Here is an 18,463-nt window from a genome sequence, read left to right on the forward strand (position 1 = left end):
ACACATCATCCGATTGGCTTTACGAGATGACGTAAAATCCGTGCGTCAAAGTGAGTTTGACAATGCTTTTTTCGATCGAAAATTTGTAATTTATTTTATTCAATTCAATTTCAATTCAATTTATTTGGCAAGAAAAAGCACCAGGCTAAGGGCCATGTAACAAGACACAAAAAAAAAATAAAAAAAAAAAAATAAAAAAAAAAATAAAAAATAAAAAATAAAAAAAAAAATAGTTTTTGATTATAACACGCACCCCCAACTATTGGAATTAATTATTTTGCAAAAACCTGCGTGTTATATTCGAGTAATTACGGTATTTGAAATTGTCTTGATTCTTTATTTTTATTCTTTTTTGTATCAGTATTTACAATTGTTTATTTTATTTTTAGACCCTTCAAGTAATTTATTCATTTTCTTTAAAGTTATTTATATATTTTTTACACTGCTCATCGCAAATTACATGCATTACACTAATGCTCCAATTGGATGTCTAATGGGCGTGGCAATATATACCCATGCTATATATTTAATAAAATTATTTAACCTTATTTGTGTCTGAAAGGCTAAAAAAATACACACTGACAGAGCTATGCGTTGAATTCATGATGACTGGGTTACCTTAAAATAATCTTAATATACTCCTAACCTTTTATGAATGTTGAATGCCAGTTATGGACATTGTGTTGTAATATAATAAAAATACAGTACTAGCAATACAATATTTTTTAGGGTAACTGACAATCATACATTAGAAATCTGAGTAGCAGATTTTATCCTATAAAAATGAAGTCTTGGGAAGATTTATAGAATAATAAAAATAACATTCAGCATCCAAATCAGGGGGATGTCATAAACAGGTTAAGCTCATTGAATGTCCTGCCACTAAAGATGTTAATACTTACGTAGATAATCCTCAACTACAGCGTGTTCATAAAGCTCTTCAATACAGGTGTAAATATAGACTCATAGATTTAAACCTGTGCTTCAGTAAAAGAGATTACTTTGCAATACAATTATACCACAATTCTATAGTACTATACTCTAGCAGTGCAGTGGGTGTTCACTTGTGTCATACTTAGACTGACGTTTCAGGTTTTAAGAACACTTGGAAGCAACAACCCTACTTTATTTCATAATGTTGTGATAGACAATAAAGTGCAGGTCTTATATCTATCCAACAATGATCTTTTCTCTCTGAAATGGGTCCAGTAGTGCAAGGAGAGAGCAACAAAAACAAAAAAATACACAGTTACATGTGACTCCACTGTGACCCTTGTGTTTGATACGCGTGACGACACCGAGGCTAAAACTAATCCCATCAGCTTAGACTGGCATCGTAGAGAAAGGCAGTCAATGGCAGTACACAGAGAGATTGTGGAAGTGTCAGTAGGTACAACACAGATTTCTGAGAAGACTTATTTATCAAAAAAACAACGTTCCATTAGGAGGAACAAAAGAAGAAGAGCACTCCAATGTGCAAGTGGAAACCTGGGGGAAATCTGATGACAACATTCTTCTGATCAAATAGCTTCATTTAGTTCTGTGGACAAGTTTGACAATGAGGCACATTTGGACAAGGTAGGAGAGAAATTAAAAAGGGATATTTAGAGAAGCCTTTTGGTGGAAAATGCCATAAAATTAATATCATGCAAAACTTTTATTCAACAGACATCTTCAAGGACAATGAAAACATGACTGATCGCGCACCTGGTGAACCAAAAGCCAAGAGACAAACAGAAATAAAAAATAATGTAACAAATGTTGACATTGACTCAGCGCGTTGTTTGGTGGAGAGCAACAAAAGCAGTTGTGAGATACAAATTTGTGAAAAGGCTTTAAGTAAAGTGGAATCTACCTCATCTGGTATGAAACGGAATAAGAAGGGAAAAGAAAGAAACGACGATGAATTTTGGAAAATAGCCTCTGATATTCTTCAAGGTGAGCACCTACTTCACCGGCTGCAACTGGTGCAACAACACCAAGAAGCAGATATGCCCCCCTGCCAGGAAGTTGACCATGAGAAGGAATGTTTCAGGTTTCTGACTGAAGATTTGGAAACAAGAAAAGGGGGCCAGTCAAGTGAAGATGAGAAAGAAGAGGTTAGACCTGGTGCCATTAATTCTGATGAAAGAAAGATAAATCCATTGGAGAGAGAAATCACTGACGAGAAAAAAAGTGGAAAAGCGATGACTGCACAGCCTGAGCATGATATGACCAAAAAAAAAGCTGACATTTTTTGTGAGACTCCAGGTGTCAGAGAGTGCACAGATTGGATTCCGATCAATTTCGTTGAAACCATTTGCAATGCAAATTCCTTTCCATCCTCCTGTCACCGGCACTCTGTCACGGAGACCTCCATGGAAAAGCGGATCCATGAGGATGCTCAAGGCAAACCGAACCTTCAGAGAGCTGCAGGCGTTTTAAACTTGGCGGATGATCCAGACGTACTGGAGATCCCTTTTAATACAAACATCGAGTTCGAACTACATGCTACAAAAACATGTGCCGGCCAAGACTATGATTGTTTGGTCTTGAAACAAAAAATGTCAGAAGAGGCCAATCTGGAAAGTCAGAAAAGTCTAGGATCAACAGAAAACAGAGACATCCAAAAGGGTTTCAAGGAAGCAGACAGCCATCAGTTAAAGGAGAGAAAATTATTGTTTGAAGCTTTCCAACAGGATAACTCACAAGGTCCAACCAGACTCAGGAAATCCCTTCTTACATCAACCACGAATCAAGTTTGTCCCACAGTGCTAGAACGCACACGTAGCCTTGATATATTTTCAATCTTAGAGAGGCAGAAAAGTTGTGAAAACCTGCACTCAAAGATGCCAAGTGGTGGTTCACGAGATAAAAGAGGATTATCTCCATACGCAAAGCAGGAGAAAAATGTACGCCTTTACAGAAGTTCAGACTCCGTAGGCTCCACACAAGTAACGGAAAGTAACAGCTCAGTCGGGATGGACAAGGTAAAACTGGAAGATCCCCTACTTAAACAAAACCCTTTCTTCAAGCTGCGTCCAGCATTGGGTCTCAAGCCAGAAGTTGAGAAGGAAATTCGGGAAGCTGAAGCAAGAGAAGATGAGCTTCGGAGACAAAGGCACACCATATACGGAGATAAGCGGCAGAGTACAAAGGAGGGTGACAAGCACCCCAATAGTACTTCAACTCACATTCCAGGTAAGATATATATGTTAGGCAACTGATATAAATGTTTAACTCATTTGGCTGACTTTGTCTAATTGTCAGGATCTTTAATCACTAGAGTTAGGGGGGAAAAATAACCTAAAACTTGATAATAATGATTGAGGCACAGGAACCCCTCCACCTGGGATGGCATGTATGAGCAAAGTGAAACTACCAAAAGAGCAGCACATAAACTCATTGGCTGCTATAGACAGCAATAGTTGTCCAATTCATTTGAACTGGGAAGATGGCGGCGAATAAATCTTTATCGGCTGCCAGCCCTACCACTTTAAATAGATTGGACGTGTATTGACATCTACAAACGAATTAAAAATATATACATATATTTAGTTGTTCATTGCATTAGCATGGATTTCATATTTTTTGTAATGGGGCCGTTTTTCATGGTTGTGAAAAATGTATAAACACGTTAAGTGTCACTTTGAAGTTTATTTCTTTACACATCTTGACCTTTGTTCCCTGTCTGGCACCTGAATGAATGACCTTTTCTTTTGGCATCGCCGTGGGTTATTCATGGGACAGGATCATCCACTAGTGTCAAACCTATCACAATGAGTTAAGAAAGGTAAAAGGCAAAAAAACAAGAAAACAACTACTAATTTGAATTATGGAGTTTATTACTTTTTAATGTTTCAACCCTTCAAAGATATTTCTTAGATATTAACCCCATGAGGGTTGTTTAGATTTAATCTGCATAGTTTGTGTGAGTTGCTGTTACATGACGGCAGCAGGAGGTCTATAAGACACAAGCGTACTATACAGCCAGAATGTGTGTGTATGTGTGCGTGTGTGTGCGTGTGTGCGTGTGTGTGTGTGTGTTGTTCGTATTTTTAGCTTCGGATACTGTTTACGTGTGGCTTGGTTCAAGGTTAAAATGACCAAGCAAACAACACGTGACCAAAATGTCATGTCTAGGACTGGAATACAATTAGACCACAATGGCAATATGCAAATTACTATTTTATTAAATTATCATGTCCTGACAAGTTTGAAAAATATGACAAGTGAACGGCTTTTTCAGGGAATGCAATTTTAAAATTAAAGAGCGTTCAATTAAAAAAAAGAAAAAGTACAATCAATTATTTTGATGTGCGTGCCTACAGATCGCTACAATATACATATTAGCCAAATCCTAATAATATTTTCACTCTCAATTAATAAGCCTTGATAGATAAAAAATAAAACATTGTGACTCTGAGGAGCAATAATTACTGAATACCCATGCTACATTGCAGCCAAGTTTTGGTACACAAATGGCAGAGAAATGGGATTCAATGTTAATGCTACAAGAACACTAACAAACTGGGTGGCAACTAGGCAGAGCTAAGCTCCTAAAAAATAAATTATAAAAGTAAATTTGCGAATGTAACCAGATCATTTAATTTGTCTTTGTCTTTAGATGGAAAGCAACAGTTGCGAAGCAAACTGGAACGAGTCTGGCCACCTCCGTGCAACAAAGAGCATCTTAAATCAGAACAGACTCAGGTAATTATATAATGTGCTATAGTGACACCTTTCTAAATGTTATTTTTTTATTAAATACAATAAAACACAGATTAGCCTTTGTCATTATTTAAACAAATAAATGGAAGATTTTGGAAAAGTCTGAACTGTTTATTGTTTGAGCTGACCTTATAAATAGGTCAGTGATAAATGCATTTACTCTGTGACTCTCTGGATTAGTTTGTTGTCCTGCCTGGTCAGCACTCACAACAGACTTAACTCATAGCTCATTAGCTGCTATTGACAGCATAGAACAACAGGTGGCAGCAACTGAACATTTGTTAATTTGCTGCCAACCCTCCTACTTCAACCCTACTAGATATACATTCATTTAAATTATCAACAGAAGGACAAATGACCCACTTGATTAGACACCTACCATTGTTCACGGCACTGAAAGATTTAAGGTCTTTCTAATATAATTTATTTTTCCAATGCTTACCTGAATTTAATTTTATTGAATCTCTCCAATTTGAATCATCTCCACAGGGGCCAAGTGTGCACAGAGGAGGAAGTCAGAGGTCTCATCTGTGGCAACGCTGGGAGTTTGGTCAGATCAATGGACAGCATTCAGAAAAAGAGGACTGACGCCTGCCATGTCCTACACCAGGCATGGGCAAACCGGTCCTCGAGGGCCGGTGTGGGTGCAGGTTTTTGTTCCAACCGATATAGCACAGACAGTTTAACCAATGAGATTCCTGCAGAAAACAAGAAGCACCTGACTGCAATCCACTGATTGCACTTGTAGGACACCGGATTGGTGAAAAGGTGCCCTCTCAATGGGTTGAAATGAAAACCTGCACCCACTGCGGCCCTTTGTGGAATAGTTTGCCCACCCCTGTCCTACACTATAAGATGGTCAAATATCAAATTGCTAATACCTAAGGGTGCAATATCAGTTGTTAGTTCCACTTTTAAAAAAATTGTGCTCCTAAAACTACATTCTATTTTACTTTACTGAAGCCATGACATTTAATTCTCGCCATTAGATCTATTTTCTTGCTCTCTTAGAGCAGCTAAAAACAGGGCCGACATGTTGTTTTTCTAGCATTGGACACTTTCACACAAACGTATCTAAAAATAAATAAATAAAAAGAAAACAAGCCCAAGGCCTTATAAAAACAACAACCACAACAACAACAACAAAAAACACTCAAGAAGAAAATACCTGGAATGCTTTTAAAATTATTCACTCACCCCTACTCATTATATTGATTGATTAACTTTTAAATTCTGGGTATGGCTTTCAAGGAATAACATTTGAAAACAAATTGCTTATGGCTCTCTCTGTCAAAAAGGTTCCTGACCTCTGTTCTAGAAAATGCTATTAATTGTTTAAATTCAAAAGTAAAAAAAAACACTTGGCTATTAAACAAAACCCTAAAAGGTCTGAGGTTAAAGTAGTATTTAAAACAGTCCAAAATTTAAATGAACAAAAGAAGACCAAAAAAACAGCAACATGTACATCATTCATTTTACTGGTAGAGAAATCAGAAAAATATTTTTTGTATCCTTTTTAGATAAAATACGCTTATTTTAACCGGATTTCTGTACTTAGGTGAGCTGTTAGTAGAGTTAATGTTTTCCACAATTAGGTTAGTGTACCAGAAATATTAACTACTAAATTTGGGGCATTTTAGTTTCTCACCAAGGGGGGGCAGTGCGACTTTAACTTTTAGCAGCAGCCAATATTTATGACCTTGAAGACTGCTATTTTGTGAACTTACTATATAATGAATAAACCCCGTTCCACATCTTTTTTCTGTGTGTGGGGGTCTGAATTAAATTGTATATGGCAAACAAAATAAACTTTTTGGCATTGGCAAATCTAAGAAATTTACTGAAGGTTGTTATTGCAAACGTATGATGGAGATAACTTATGCAATGTGCAGTCAGACAGCGGAAGCAGCACTGTACACTTATGCAACCTCGGTAAATTATCTAATGATGAGTCATTCCATGAAAAAAAAGAACAGGGCATCATGTACACTTCTTAAGAGAACATCTGTAACATTTTGTGCAATGTTGTGGGTGGTACTTTCCTCAAAATTTGTCAAACTGAGTCACTATGCAAGGGTATTCAAAAACATGAGGGCAGGATAGGAATGCACATGAAAAGAAAAACATGAATATTTACTTCAGCTTGTGGTTTTGACTTGTTTCGGACTGTGCTGTTTATATACCAGATAGTTGCACTGTTAATGGCAGCCAATATCTAAAAGAAATCAAATAAAAAAGACAATAAACCATTTTGATATGCATGATTATGGTAAATGACTTTGCAACAAATTGACAGAAGTGTACTCTAATTTTACAAATTTTTATTTTATGGCAGCTCTGGCTGGCTCCATTTTGTGTTATTTTAATCCTTTTAAATTTGAAGAAACCCACTGTTGGGAAATGTATCAGAGACTCTATATAAAGGTCATGACCAAGGGGTGTATTTTTGCTATGCATGAAAATTGGTGAGACATCTATTGGGATTTTTAATTGATATTGCATTTGATAAAAATAAAACAAGCAGTTTAAAAGTGTTCAAATCAGTTTTTCCTGAAACAGAATGTACAGTCATCCTAAAATGTATCCATTCCCCGCTGTGATGCTGAACAGGATGATCTCTATGAACATTTTTTTTTCTCAAGGTAGGCTATGAATGCACAAAGGTTAGCTATGGATATTATATTGCCTAATGTTCTAGTATAATAAGCGCTTGCAAAATCATCCATTGACAATATAGGGATCATATTTGTTGGATTTATTATGGAATGTTCTATATGTGTTGTAAGCATTTTTAATAAGTAATAAGGCTATAAATTAATTCATGGGACCATGGACATTTTTTCCTCCCCATCGTCTCCTCAAGGCCCCACAGCTCGAGGACACATTGTTTTCGGACGCTTTTCGGCAAAACACAACGGGACTGTTTTGACGGGACTCCAGAAGCAGATGGCGATAATCGCATTATTGTTTGAAAATACGTCTGCTTTGTTTACATTATAATACTGGTTGGTTTACTTTAGAATGCTTTATTTACCTTATAATGAAAATATCACGCAATTCCTCACACCGTTGTTTGGGTGCCAGTTCAAACTTTTATGCTTACTTCTGCAATTCAGAATGCTTTGTTTACCTTATAATGAAAATATTATGCCTTGTTCAACTTTTATGCTTACTTCTGCAATTCTTACACAGTTGTTTTTCTAAGCATCTAGGGTGTTATTGTACTGATTACATTACATGTTTTTCGAGTGTCGCGATTAAATACAATGATTCAGTTACTGCAATTCAGAACAACTTGGGGACTAAAACGACGTCACAAGGTGCCTCCTTGCAAGTGTAACCAGTTATGTTGAAAGATGTCTTCCAGTTTTGATTAAATATTACTAATAATGATTTAAAAGGTTTTAATCATTATTCCATCAATATTATACAATACAATGAGGACTGGGTGTAAAATGGTGTTACCGAATCTACTGTGGTATTATTCTGATTGTGGTTTCATTTAACCTTGCAGATTGTTTTTCTTTTCTTCAGCTAAGTTGATATTTACCTGTATGTTTATTGGTATTGTTCCATTGTATTGTAGATATATCATCTGTGATTCCTATTTTAGTGCCAAGGCATTGTATCCTGAAATTAAAGGCCACTATTTCCAAGAGTGATTATAATGCATTCTTCGTACTGTTGTCACTAAACAACCCAATGCTGCGGATGCAGAAAGACTAAAACAGTTTGTGTGTGAGTGAGAAAGCAGAGCAGCAACAGCTCTGACATCACGGTGAGATATTGAGCCTGACTCACCTCTGCATTAGCACCAGCAACTCAAAACTGAGATGGAGGATGACTCATCCTTGCCACCCACCTTTCCTCTTATAGCCTGGATTGATCATGTACAAACACAGCAACTACAAAATACTGTGAACATATAAATTCAATTATGTGAAGGAAATGTGGTTGGTCGTTTCTTTCATAGAAAAAAAAAACAGCCCTGTGAGGAATGTCATACGATGTTACTTTACTGAAGGACATACTAATCAAAATTAACTTGAGCCTCTGAAAAGTAGTGAATAAGTCACAGTGAGAAGTTGAAACACAAGACAGAGGCAACAAACCTCAAATGACCCGTTTGATTGTTCATTGTCCTCAACAAATCCTCCTATTCTCTTTTCTCCCAGTCTGTTCCTGTGGTTGCCTCATACCGTGAGATCATATTGCCAGTCCAGCAACAATACTATAAAGAGAGTAGGCACAACAACATAAAGGAATGGGTGATACTTATTGCCTTAGGTTATTGTACATTGTTGTCTATTTCCTGTATTAAAAAAAATTATATCCCCAAGAATGTAGACCTAATTTAAAAAGTCTGCAGACTTTTGTTCAAACACCAGGTTTTGAGAAACCTAAAAAAATAGTCCAAGATAAATAAAAACTATTCCATTACCATTGATGTGACCTATAATCTTTACAATGATTTATAAAAGTATATATTCTTAGTAAGACTCTTACAACTAATTTAGAACTCACAAAAAATGTGTCCTTACAAAGTTCATTTAGCAGTGCAAAAAAGTGAAGACCTACTAAAATTATAAGCACATGATGAGCCACAAAGGTTGTGGGATTTGAGCCACTAACGAAAATTCTTAACATTTAAATTTTAAGGCTTTGCAGACAAAGAGTCTACTGTAAAGCAACAGCTTTAAGGGGGTACAGTAGTTGACCTTAAATTACATAATTATTTAAATAAATAAATAATCATTGGCTGCCTGTGGCAACAAAAGACTTCCAATTCAATTAAAGCCGGAGGATTGAATGTGAAAGCTCATGTTTCAATGGCATTGACGGTGATAGGTGTCCAGTCAATTTTAAACAATTACTGTATGTTTCTGCAGTGAAAATATCCCAAATTATTGTGTTGGTAAAAATAAAGTCTTCTTGAATCACCGCATTAATGGAATTTTGCATATATGGCCATTACATAATGACTTTCTCTATAAAACGTCACAGGGCTGGCTGTCGTGAATAGTAATTGTTTTTTTAGTTCAAGTGAATTCATGTGAACGTTATTTAGGGCATCTTATAAAGATATGGGGATACACATGACTTTTCTCAAGGGTTGGCGAGGCATTTCATTCATTTCCTTCATTACAAGAAAATCAAAGCTAACCCAAGCAAGGTCACAAATATCTTGTGCAGTTTAAATTCAAAACTCATAAGAATGGCTGAATAGAGATTGGACAAATAGCTTATTCAGGCATCATAAGGAAAACAAAACTTGATGAATATTGGCAGTCAATGCTGTTCTGTCCTTTTTAATGCAGAGATGTAAAAAGTATTAAAGCATCTACTCATGTAAAAGTACTGTTACACTCATTCAAATTTGCTTACTCTAATAAAAGTACTGGTGTGCTAATTTACTCACAGTAAACATGTCTCAACTCCTCTCGTTTACCATTTATTCAAAGGAAAAGTTAATTTTTGCTTTTTGTGTGTGTAGTGGGAGATGGCAAGCTTTTGTAGAAAGTTACTTCTTTATAAATGGGAAGGCAAACAAATTAAAAGAGGTGAGGGCAACTGTAACACTATAAGCACAGTACTAATTTACTGCAGCCTATCCCAGGTGACTTCAAGTGTAAGGAGTACTGCACCCTAGACTGGTTGCAGGGCACACATAAAGACAGACAACTATTCCCACTTGCAATTATACTTCCAGCAAGTGGGAATTGATCCCACGCTGCTCGCACAGTCAGGCAAAAGAAGCACTGCACAGGTTGGCCGGAACAGATTATGCAACTGCAAAATATCCTTTACATAACTGGTGATGCTTAAGTGCTTGTCTGAACAAACCTTTTGTTCCCAAATTAGAGACTTAATTTGGGCCAACAATTTTCAGTTTACGTCATGCATTTCATAACCTAACTGAAGAGAAATATTTCTTATAGTCAGATGTATTCTTTCATCGCTTTAAAATAATGTGTGGGCAGGTTTTTTTTTTTACATATTAGTGTTTAGCCAGGAGGTCTGTGGAATTTATGATTCCCTGTTTTCTGTGTAGGTAAAATAAAGTTCTTCCAAAACTAATTTGATGACCTAGGCGGAGGGGGCAGGGCGGCATAAGGAATGTTTGCTTTGTTTCTGACTGTTGAGATAGGCAAGGGAAGATCGCACCTTTTGTTCTCAACTCATCTCCTTTTTTAGTATAAGTCTTGCTATACGGGACACGTGCTAACACACTGGGAATGGGTCGGCTTTGGGGGCTTTTTTTCTTCCCAAAAGTAACTTTTTTAACTCCTGGAGATCAGCCCAGACCGTTTTAATTGGTTTTAATTAGTACTTTTTCTTGTTTTACTTTACATCATTTTGCTTGTATCATTTTATTGTCTTGAAATCAAGTTTGTCTCTTCTTATACTTGAGAGAATTAAAGAATTTGCAATTAGAAGATGCCTGCCTGGCTATTTATTGCAGCACACAAAAAATAGCATCTTCTACAGTAACCCATTTCCCCTCTTCAAATGATAGAAAAGCGTTGCGTTGGCAACAGTGTGACGTGTTTCAAAGGCTGAAAATAGAATCACGGAGAGATATGCAGGTCTGATGGAGGCTCTTGGCTTCTGTCAAAAAACAGAATGTTTTTCAAATGTTTTTCGACAACAGTCTCATAACGCTGTGACTAAAACTGTGATGCTGTAGACAGCTGTTTGGAGTGTGGATCATTTTAGTCAATCTTAAACCACCTGAAATGCAGAACCAGTAAGCTATGCACGTAGCTCACATACTATTTGTTATGAAATTGAAACTCAAGTCTAGCAAAATGAGTCATGGGCTATTTATAGCTACACCAATGCATCTGGTCTGGCCTCTGCATGATGGGGGTTCACACTGTCTATGATGTGAAATAAATGTTGTTTTGTTTTTAATCTATCTATCTTCATAAAACGACAATCATATCAATATTTCAAACTCCAGTTATTTCTATTCATATAAACCTTTAACCGTTGGCAATGATAGAAATCAATTCCATTTCAATTGGGTAGGCTGGCTCTGAGTGATCGTATTCGGCAATAGCCGTTCAATCGAATTAGACTGTGAGTCTGAAAAAACATTAAACAAGACATCCACATAGGTTAAACTGATTTAGAATTTGGAAATGTTTGCTAAAATTGACAGATTATGGCATGACCATCATGTGCTCTGCATGATCCTTTTTATACCCCAAAATAGACCAGGAGGGGAAATCTTTGGTAAAGGACAAAAGGGTGTCTGACACAGTTAGATAATCACAGGCAAAACATCAGTACCATTAATCACTTTTAGTTTACTAGCACTGGTACAAACTGTTCTTGACTTACTGCAACACTACAGTGTTTTGTTTTAATATCTCTACTTGTTTCGCTTTCATAGCATGTTTACTCTATAATCATGGAGCTCATCAAATGTGCTGCAGGAAATTTGTGCTGCAACTCCACAGCAGCAAAATAGAAGTTGGCCTCCTTTCTACTGGCCGCATAGAGTTACCTAATGTGGTAACACTCAGTGACATTTTTGAGCTGCAGCCAAAATGTCTGTTATGTCAAGCACTGTAAGTGCCAATGACAGATGCAAACTTGAGCAACCTGTACCCAAGTTCATAGACAAATGTCCTTTTGTAACTCACACTGTTTTCCTACTTATCTATTTTCTGTCATTTTCATCATCGACAGTCTTAAAGTCATTATTTTCTTTCATGTCTAGAGATTCGTGGCAGCCAATACTCAGAAGTCTTTTATGTACTTTGTATAAATACTTCAGATATGGTGTTTAGATGACTTTTAAATGTATGTTACACATTAAGTGAGATTGAAAGCAACAGAAGTCCAATCTGTTTTAACTGCGAGCAAACTGGCAGATGTCACCCTCGCAATTCAAATTGGACAAACTAATTAAATTCACAATAAAGGGATGACAAAAAAGCCACATGGTTGGACATCTATCATCGCCCCGGCACTGAAACCATCCGACAGCCTTCTTCTAAATTCTTGTGTGGCATGTTTGCGTGGTTTGTTATGCAGGCATTTCCTTTCCATCTAGACGTAGATGATTACAAGGTCAGACTTTTCATGAAGTGTTCGCCTAACATTTAGAGAATTCTTGCTTAAATTTACAAATTTGGTTGAGTTCACTCCCAGTTAATTCTTTCATTATCTATTAGATCAGTTATTCTTAGATATTTTCTAAACATTACAAACAGCTTTCATTGAAACATCAAGAGGATGATATAATAATCTAATAATATCATGTCAAAACTACTGTCACTACGACAATAGCCACATATTTAGCTTTTACGGATCCCCAGTCACCAAATGGTGATTAACAATGACAGTTTAAAAAAGATGCCTTGCAAAAGATATGAGGTATTTTTTCCACACCCATTTCTAAAGAAGCCTGATGCAATGACACTTATGAAAGTAGAAGTGTAACACATTTCATAAGGCATCCAGATCTGTTATGTAACTAACTTCCTGTTGTATAAACTAAACAGTACTTATTAACCTGAAGATTTTTTTTCCTCTCAAGCATTCACTAAAAAGGAAACAAGTTAACAGAGTATTCCAATGAATTTTAGTACGTTCAATAAACTCATGGCTACCATGAATTGGTCTTCCCAATTTCAATGAATTGGACGCATATCGTTGTTGGTAACATTGAATAATGGCATCAATATTATTGGAACATGAAATTTAAAGTCATGTAGGTCACACATTTTAATATTGTTGCCTACATGACCCAAGACAGGATTAGGGTGTGTCTTTCACAAATAGTCACTTGGCCAATAAATAGTTCATTTTTAAATTGCTTGGTGCTGTATTTTTTCGTACTTTTTCCAATTAACTATTTACAACAATACACCGATAAAGGAACAACCACCGGGATGAAAGTTCAAACACACACACTATAAGTATCAAAAATAATTTAAACAATAATAAAAATATAAATAAATAAAGGTTTGATAAAGTAAATTAAATAATAATAATCAATAACTGTCTACACCTCTTATAACCTTGGAATTAAAAAGAGAGAGACTTATTTTTTTCCAAAAACGTGAGCTTATAGCGGCTCGCCAGTTGAGTAGTTAGCGCGTCAGCCTCACAGTTCTTGATCCCAGGTCGGTCCTCCTTTGTGGAGTTTGCATGTTCGCCCCAGGGTTGCGTGGGTTTTCTCTAGGTACTCCGGTTTCATCCCACATTCCAAAAACATGCATGGTAGGCTGGTTGAAAACTCTAAATTGCCCCTATGTATGAGTATGAGCTTGAATGGTTGTCAGTCTTCTCATAGCCTCCGATTGGCTGGCCACTATTTCAGGAGGTCCCCCGTCTGGTGCCCAAAGTCAGCTGGGATGAATGATTGAATGAACGTGAGCTTATAGTCAGGGTGGCCGAGTAGCCGAGTGATTAGCGCCTCGGTCTCACAGTTCTGGGGTCAAGAGTTCGATCCGAGTTTGGTACTTACTGTGTGGAGTATGCATGTTCTCCCTGGGCTTCCGTGGGTTTTCTCCAGGTACTCCGGATTCCTCCCACAGCAAAGGCTAGTTGAACACTCTAAAGCAGTGGTTCTTAACCTGGGTTCAATCGAACCCTAGGGGCTCGGTGAGTCAGTCTCAGGGGTTCGGTCATCATATACGTATATACACGATAACATGCCCCTCTTGACCATCACTGGCTGCAGATGATCACGTGTTGGCCAATCAGTGCTGCGAAGAATTTATATAGTATCTTGAATTTGTGATTGCATATATGAAACTGGTGGGGTTCAGTAGGTCCGACAAAGTTAAGAACTACTGCTCTAAAGTGCCCCTACGTATGGGCGTGACCGTGAATGCTTGTCCGTCTCCATGTGCCCTGCGATTGGCTGGCGACTGATTCAGGATGTCCCCGACTTGAACCCGTAGTTAGCTGAGATGGGCTCCAGCACCCCCTGTGATCATTATCCCCAAAACAAATATAACACTGGTGCCCACATCTCCTCTATATGTTTCTATTTCTTCTCAAAGTCGGACAGGCCATGTCTGAAAATGATTGCTTTGTGCTGTATTCCTAGTGACGTAACATTGCTTCATGACGCGTTTAGCCCAGAAGGGGGAGGAGTCGATGAGATCAGATGTCGACGACATCTGCTATTTGCAGCAACCATCCAGAGCTTTCCTGTGCACGGGCCCGATGGAGGCGGTCTTAGGAGAGGGGTCACTTTAGAAGGCGGTCCCACCCAGAGCGTCAATTTGCACACAACGGGGCCACGGCTGGTTCATGCAAGGATAGAGACCGTCCCAAGCAGAACTCCGCGTTACAAATACGGGGGTGCGCTCTTCCAATTGGAACAGAGTGAAGACCAGCACGGCTGATAATATTGAGTAATATCATAGAGCTGATAGCATCTGGCTGGAGCGACTGTTTACTGACCGAGAGTGCTTCTTCCACTACAGGTATTATATCTACTTATCGCAGTACTTTTATCATTGGTGGAATTATTGCGACGTCCTTTATTTTTATTTTTTATTTTATTATTTTTTCTCTTTTTAGGTCAGGTTTTGTGGACATGAATAATGACCTACTTATATCCTATTTTATATGGAATAAAATAGCAGAGACTGCAGAATGATTAGATTGAGAATAAAATACCTTAGCGTGTTTTGTTCTCTATAAATGTTAATACGACGGAGATACCTCTTGAATGAGATAAAATATTATAGTTTTTCTTGTCTATGTTTGCATCAAACCGCAATTTCAATTTATTTAACTCACTGTCTGTCATTGACAGAGTTAGACGCGCAATACTATTTGACTGGGAAGGTTGGCAGTGATCAAACGATCCCAGTCAAATATAAGTGAAATATGATCCCACAATGAAAGATGAAAATTATTTGATGTCTGTCACTAAATGACACTGTGAAATGCAGTTAAGAGCGTTGTTTTAGTATTTCTTTTGAGTTAAGTGAAAAAATGAAAAAATGTAGGTCAAAGTCGAACATAATTTTACAATCTCTATAGTATCAAGGTTTTACGCCCTATTAGACGTTGCTTCATATTGATCATATATTATATGATACAAGTTGCCCCAGTTAAATGGGAGTAGTGTAATAGGGTTACATAATATTGTGTTGTAATGGCTCTTGCGTAACCATTAAATCTCTTCTTTGTGTCGCCTTGTCCAATAGGTGGCACTGTTGCTGCAGGGAACTTGAGACTTGATTTGATTCTCCAGTCCTAATGTATGAGGAAGTTTCCAAGGCGATGAGGGTGCAGCAGGATGTAGCTATGCTCCATTCACTGGAGTCCACAGAAGAAGGAGAAGGAGAAGGAGCACCATTATCCTTTCCAGATGACACCATGTCCGTCTTGACCTCCAATAACCTGTTGGCCCGCTCTCTGCTGGGCCGCACGGCTGCGGTCAAGCGTAAGGAAAGTCCCTCGTCCAGCATCCGACGCAAACGCGAGTTCATCCCGCTTGAAAAAAAGGATGAAGGCTACTGGGATAAAAGGAAGAAGAACAACGAGGCAGCAAAGCGTTCACGTGAAAAGCGACGTGTGAACGACATGGTGTTGGAGAGTCGCGTTCTAGCCTTGCTGGAAGAGAACGCTCGCCTCAGGGCCGAGCTGTTGGCTCTCAAGTTCCGCTTCGGTTTGGTGAAAGACCCCTCTAATGCGCCCATCCTTCCACTCACCGCAGTTCCTCCACACAATCCAAACGTGAGCTCGCACTATTTCCTTATCAACTCATCTTCACACACCAACAACCCGACAGGTCAAGCCTGTGCGCGAAGCTCCCGGGACGGGTGCAACCTGTCAGAAGACTCGGGGTTCTCCACTCCAGGCGGGTCCAGTGTTGGCAGCCCAGTCTACTTTGAAGACCGGCTGAGTGACCATGAGAAATCCTCACCGCACAGAACAGAAGAGATGAACTTAGACCTCTACAACTCACCGGCCGATGCCCACCACACCAAGGTAGACCAAGCCGAGACTATGAAGAACCTCCCCCATAAGCTACGTTTCAAGAGCCCTGGAAACGCAGAGACGAGCGACGCGGCAGGGGATCCCAGTAGCACCCGGCGCAGCCCCGCGCCGCCAACTTCTGAGGGTCCGCGAGAGACCTCGAAAGCACTTGAACCTTTTGGGGCCGAAACAGGAGAGGGCCACTTAGGCCCGTGGGTTTCTTTGCAAGGCGACGGAGGAAGAAGGGGTAGGCAGTCCCCCCAGAATGTCACCTCACCTTCAAACTTCAACCTGCAGCCTCCTGCTCAAGGACACTCAGAATTCAAATATCAGCACGAAAACAACTACTTAAAGTCTCAGCTTAGTTCTTTGAGCAAAGAGGTAGCTCAGTTGAAGAAACTTTTCACAGAGCAGCTCATGGCCAATGTTAACTAAGAATCTCTCTTCAGATCTTGTGAAAGAGTTCATTACACCATTCGCACTGAAACCAACAACAATGTTTAGTTTTTTTCCCAGTCTTTATTTTTAGCAATAAATGTATGTACAGTATAGTTCTCTGGTCGTCTGCTGTTTAGGTTGCACGTCTCGTCATCGAGCTTCCCAGTGTCATCTTTGCCACAGATAGCAAGGAATTGACCAAAAAATTAGTAATTGTCTATTTATGGCAGAAGAGAACTGTAAAAAAATAACTTTTTTGTTGATCTGATCATTAAAAAAAATGTGAACACAGACAGAAAATCCACAAGTAACAGAATTTTGCAAATGTTGACTGTGCTGTGCGAAGGCTCACTGTAGATTAATTTTTATATTCATATGCACTGTGACAACCAAAGCCGGCAAATGATGTCACAACCTCCAAAGTTTTCAGCAAAATATTTGTAGTTTTAACTTCATATGATTGCTAAGGCTTTCTACTGTTGATGCATTTCAGGTTGGAAAGTAGCAGTCACAAAATCGAGGTTTATTAAACTCAAAAACTATCATTTCCTTCAATGTGTTAGTTATTTATCCACACATACTGTAGATCTACTGTGTATTTTTAGCAAGGCCTCTAAAGGGGTGAAATTGCTGGTTGTTGTAGTCTACTCTGTTCATGTTGAGTTTAAATGCTGTTTGTGCGTTTTTATTTCAACTAAATAAACCTCTGTTAACTCATCTAAGTTTCTCACAATCAATTAAATCATTGGCTTCCATTTATACACTGCCAACCTCACAGTTCATAATCGATCGGACTTGTAATAAACTCATATTTTAGAAGAAGAGTGAAGAGAGACAAGACATCACGTTTGAACGTTTACTCCAGACACTCAGTTGTCCAGCAGGAGGTAGCAAAGATCTATCATCGAGAATCACCGTCTGTCTTTTTCATCACTAGATAATTCATTCATTTTCTTTACTGCTTATCCTCACAAGGGTCTCGGGGGTGCTGGAGCCTATCCCAGCTGACTGCGGGTACCAGGTGAGGAGACACCCTGAATTGGTGGCCAGCCAATCGCAAGGCACAAGGAGAAGGACAACAATCTTTTTTGTATTAAGCTGAAAAGGTAGTTGGCTTGTTGATTATTTAATTTTAGCAGCATTGCGTTGATAGTTTCATTTTTAAACAAGATAATACCGTTATGTACTACAGGAATGATGCACTCAGAAATATTTTCACTGGAATGTTGATTTTTTTTCTGACTGAGCTACAGCTGACGTCCATTCCAGTTAGGCATGACTTTACAATTTACAGTCTGAACCTTTCACCAAATAATCCTAAACTCTTTTACAGATGAAAAACACATTTTTTGTA

The 18,463-nt window shown here is 38.2% G+C and overlaps 3 protein-coding genes across 3 annotated transcripts in view; 2 read left to right on the forward strand and 1 right to left on the reverse strand.

Annotated features, from left to right (window-relative positions):
* The window catches only part of plppr2a (phospholipid phosphatase related 2a), a 32,550-nt gene extending 27,195 nt beyond the window's left edge, over window positions 1-5,355 (reverse strand). The window contains exon 1 of the mRNA XM_077618938.1: window positions 5,153-5,355. The gene's annotated coding sequence lies outside the window, so the exon portion shown is untranslated. The remainder of the gene's footprint in view (window positions 1-5,152) is intronic.
* Window positions 1,426-6,469, forward strand: LOC144088484 (uncharacterized). Its single transcript, XM_077618932.1, has 4 exons — window positions 1,426-1,578; window positions 1,669-3,180; window positions 4,607-4,692; window positions 5,200-6,469. Exons 2-4 carry the CDS (start codon window positions 1,692-1,694, stop codon window positions 5,296-5,298), a joined length of 1,674 nt encoding a protein of 557 aa, XP_077475058.1. The 5' UTR covers window positions 1,426-1,578; window positions 1,669-1,691; the 3' UTR covers window positions 5,299-6,469.
* Window positions 6,470-14,893: 8,424 nt separating this feature from the next.
* nfil3-6 (nuclear factor, interleukin 3 regulated, member 6) lies at window positions 14,894-17,826 on the forward strand. Its single transcript, XM_077619984.1, has 2 exons — window positions 14,894-15,164; window positions 15,897-17,826. Exon 2 carries the CDS (start codon window positions 15,949-15,951, stop codon window positions 17,104-17,106), a length of 1,158 nt encoding a protein of 385 aa, XP_077476110.1. The 5' UTR covers window positions 14,894-15,164; window positions 15,897-15,948; the 3' UTR covers window positions 17,107-17,826.
* The last annotated feature ends 637 nt before the right edge of the window (window positions 17,827-18,463 follow it).

This window comes from Stigmatopora argus, chromosome 14 (assembly GCF_051989625.1).
Source record: "Stigmatopora argus isolate UIUO_Sarg chromosome 14, RoL_Sarg_1.0, whole genome shotgun sequence".
Taxonomy (NCBI): Eukaryota; Metazoa; Chordata; class Actinopteri; order Syngnathiformes; family Syngnathidae; genus Stigmatopora; species Stigmatopora argus.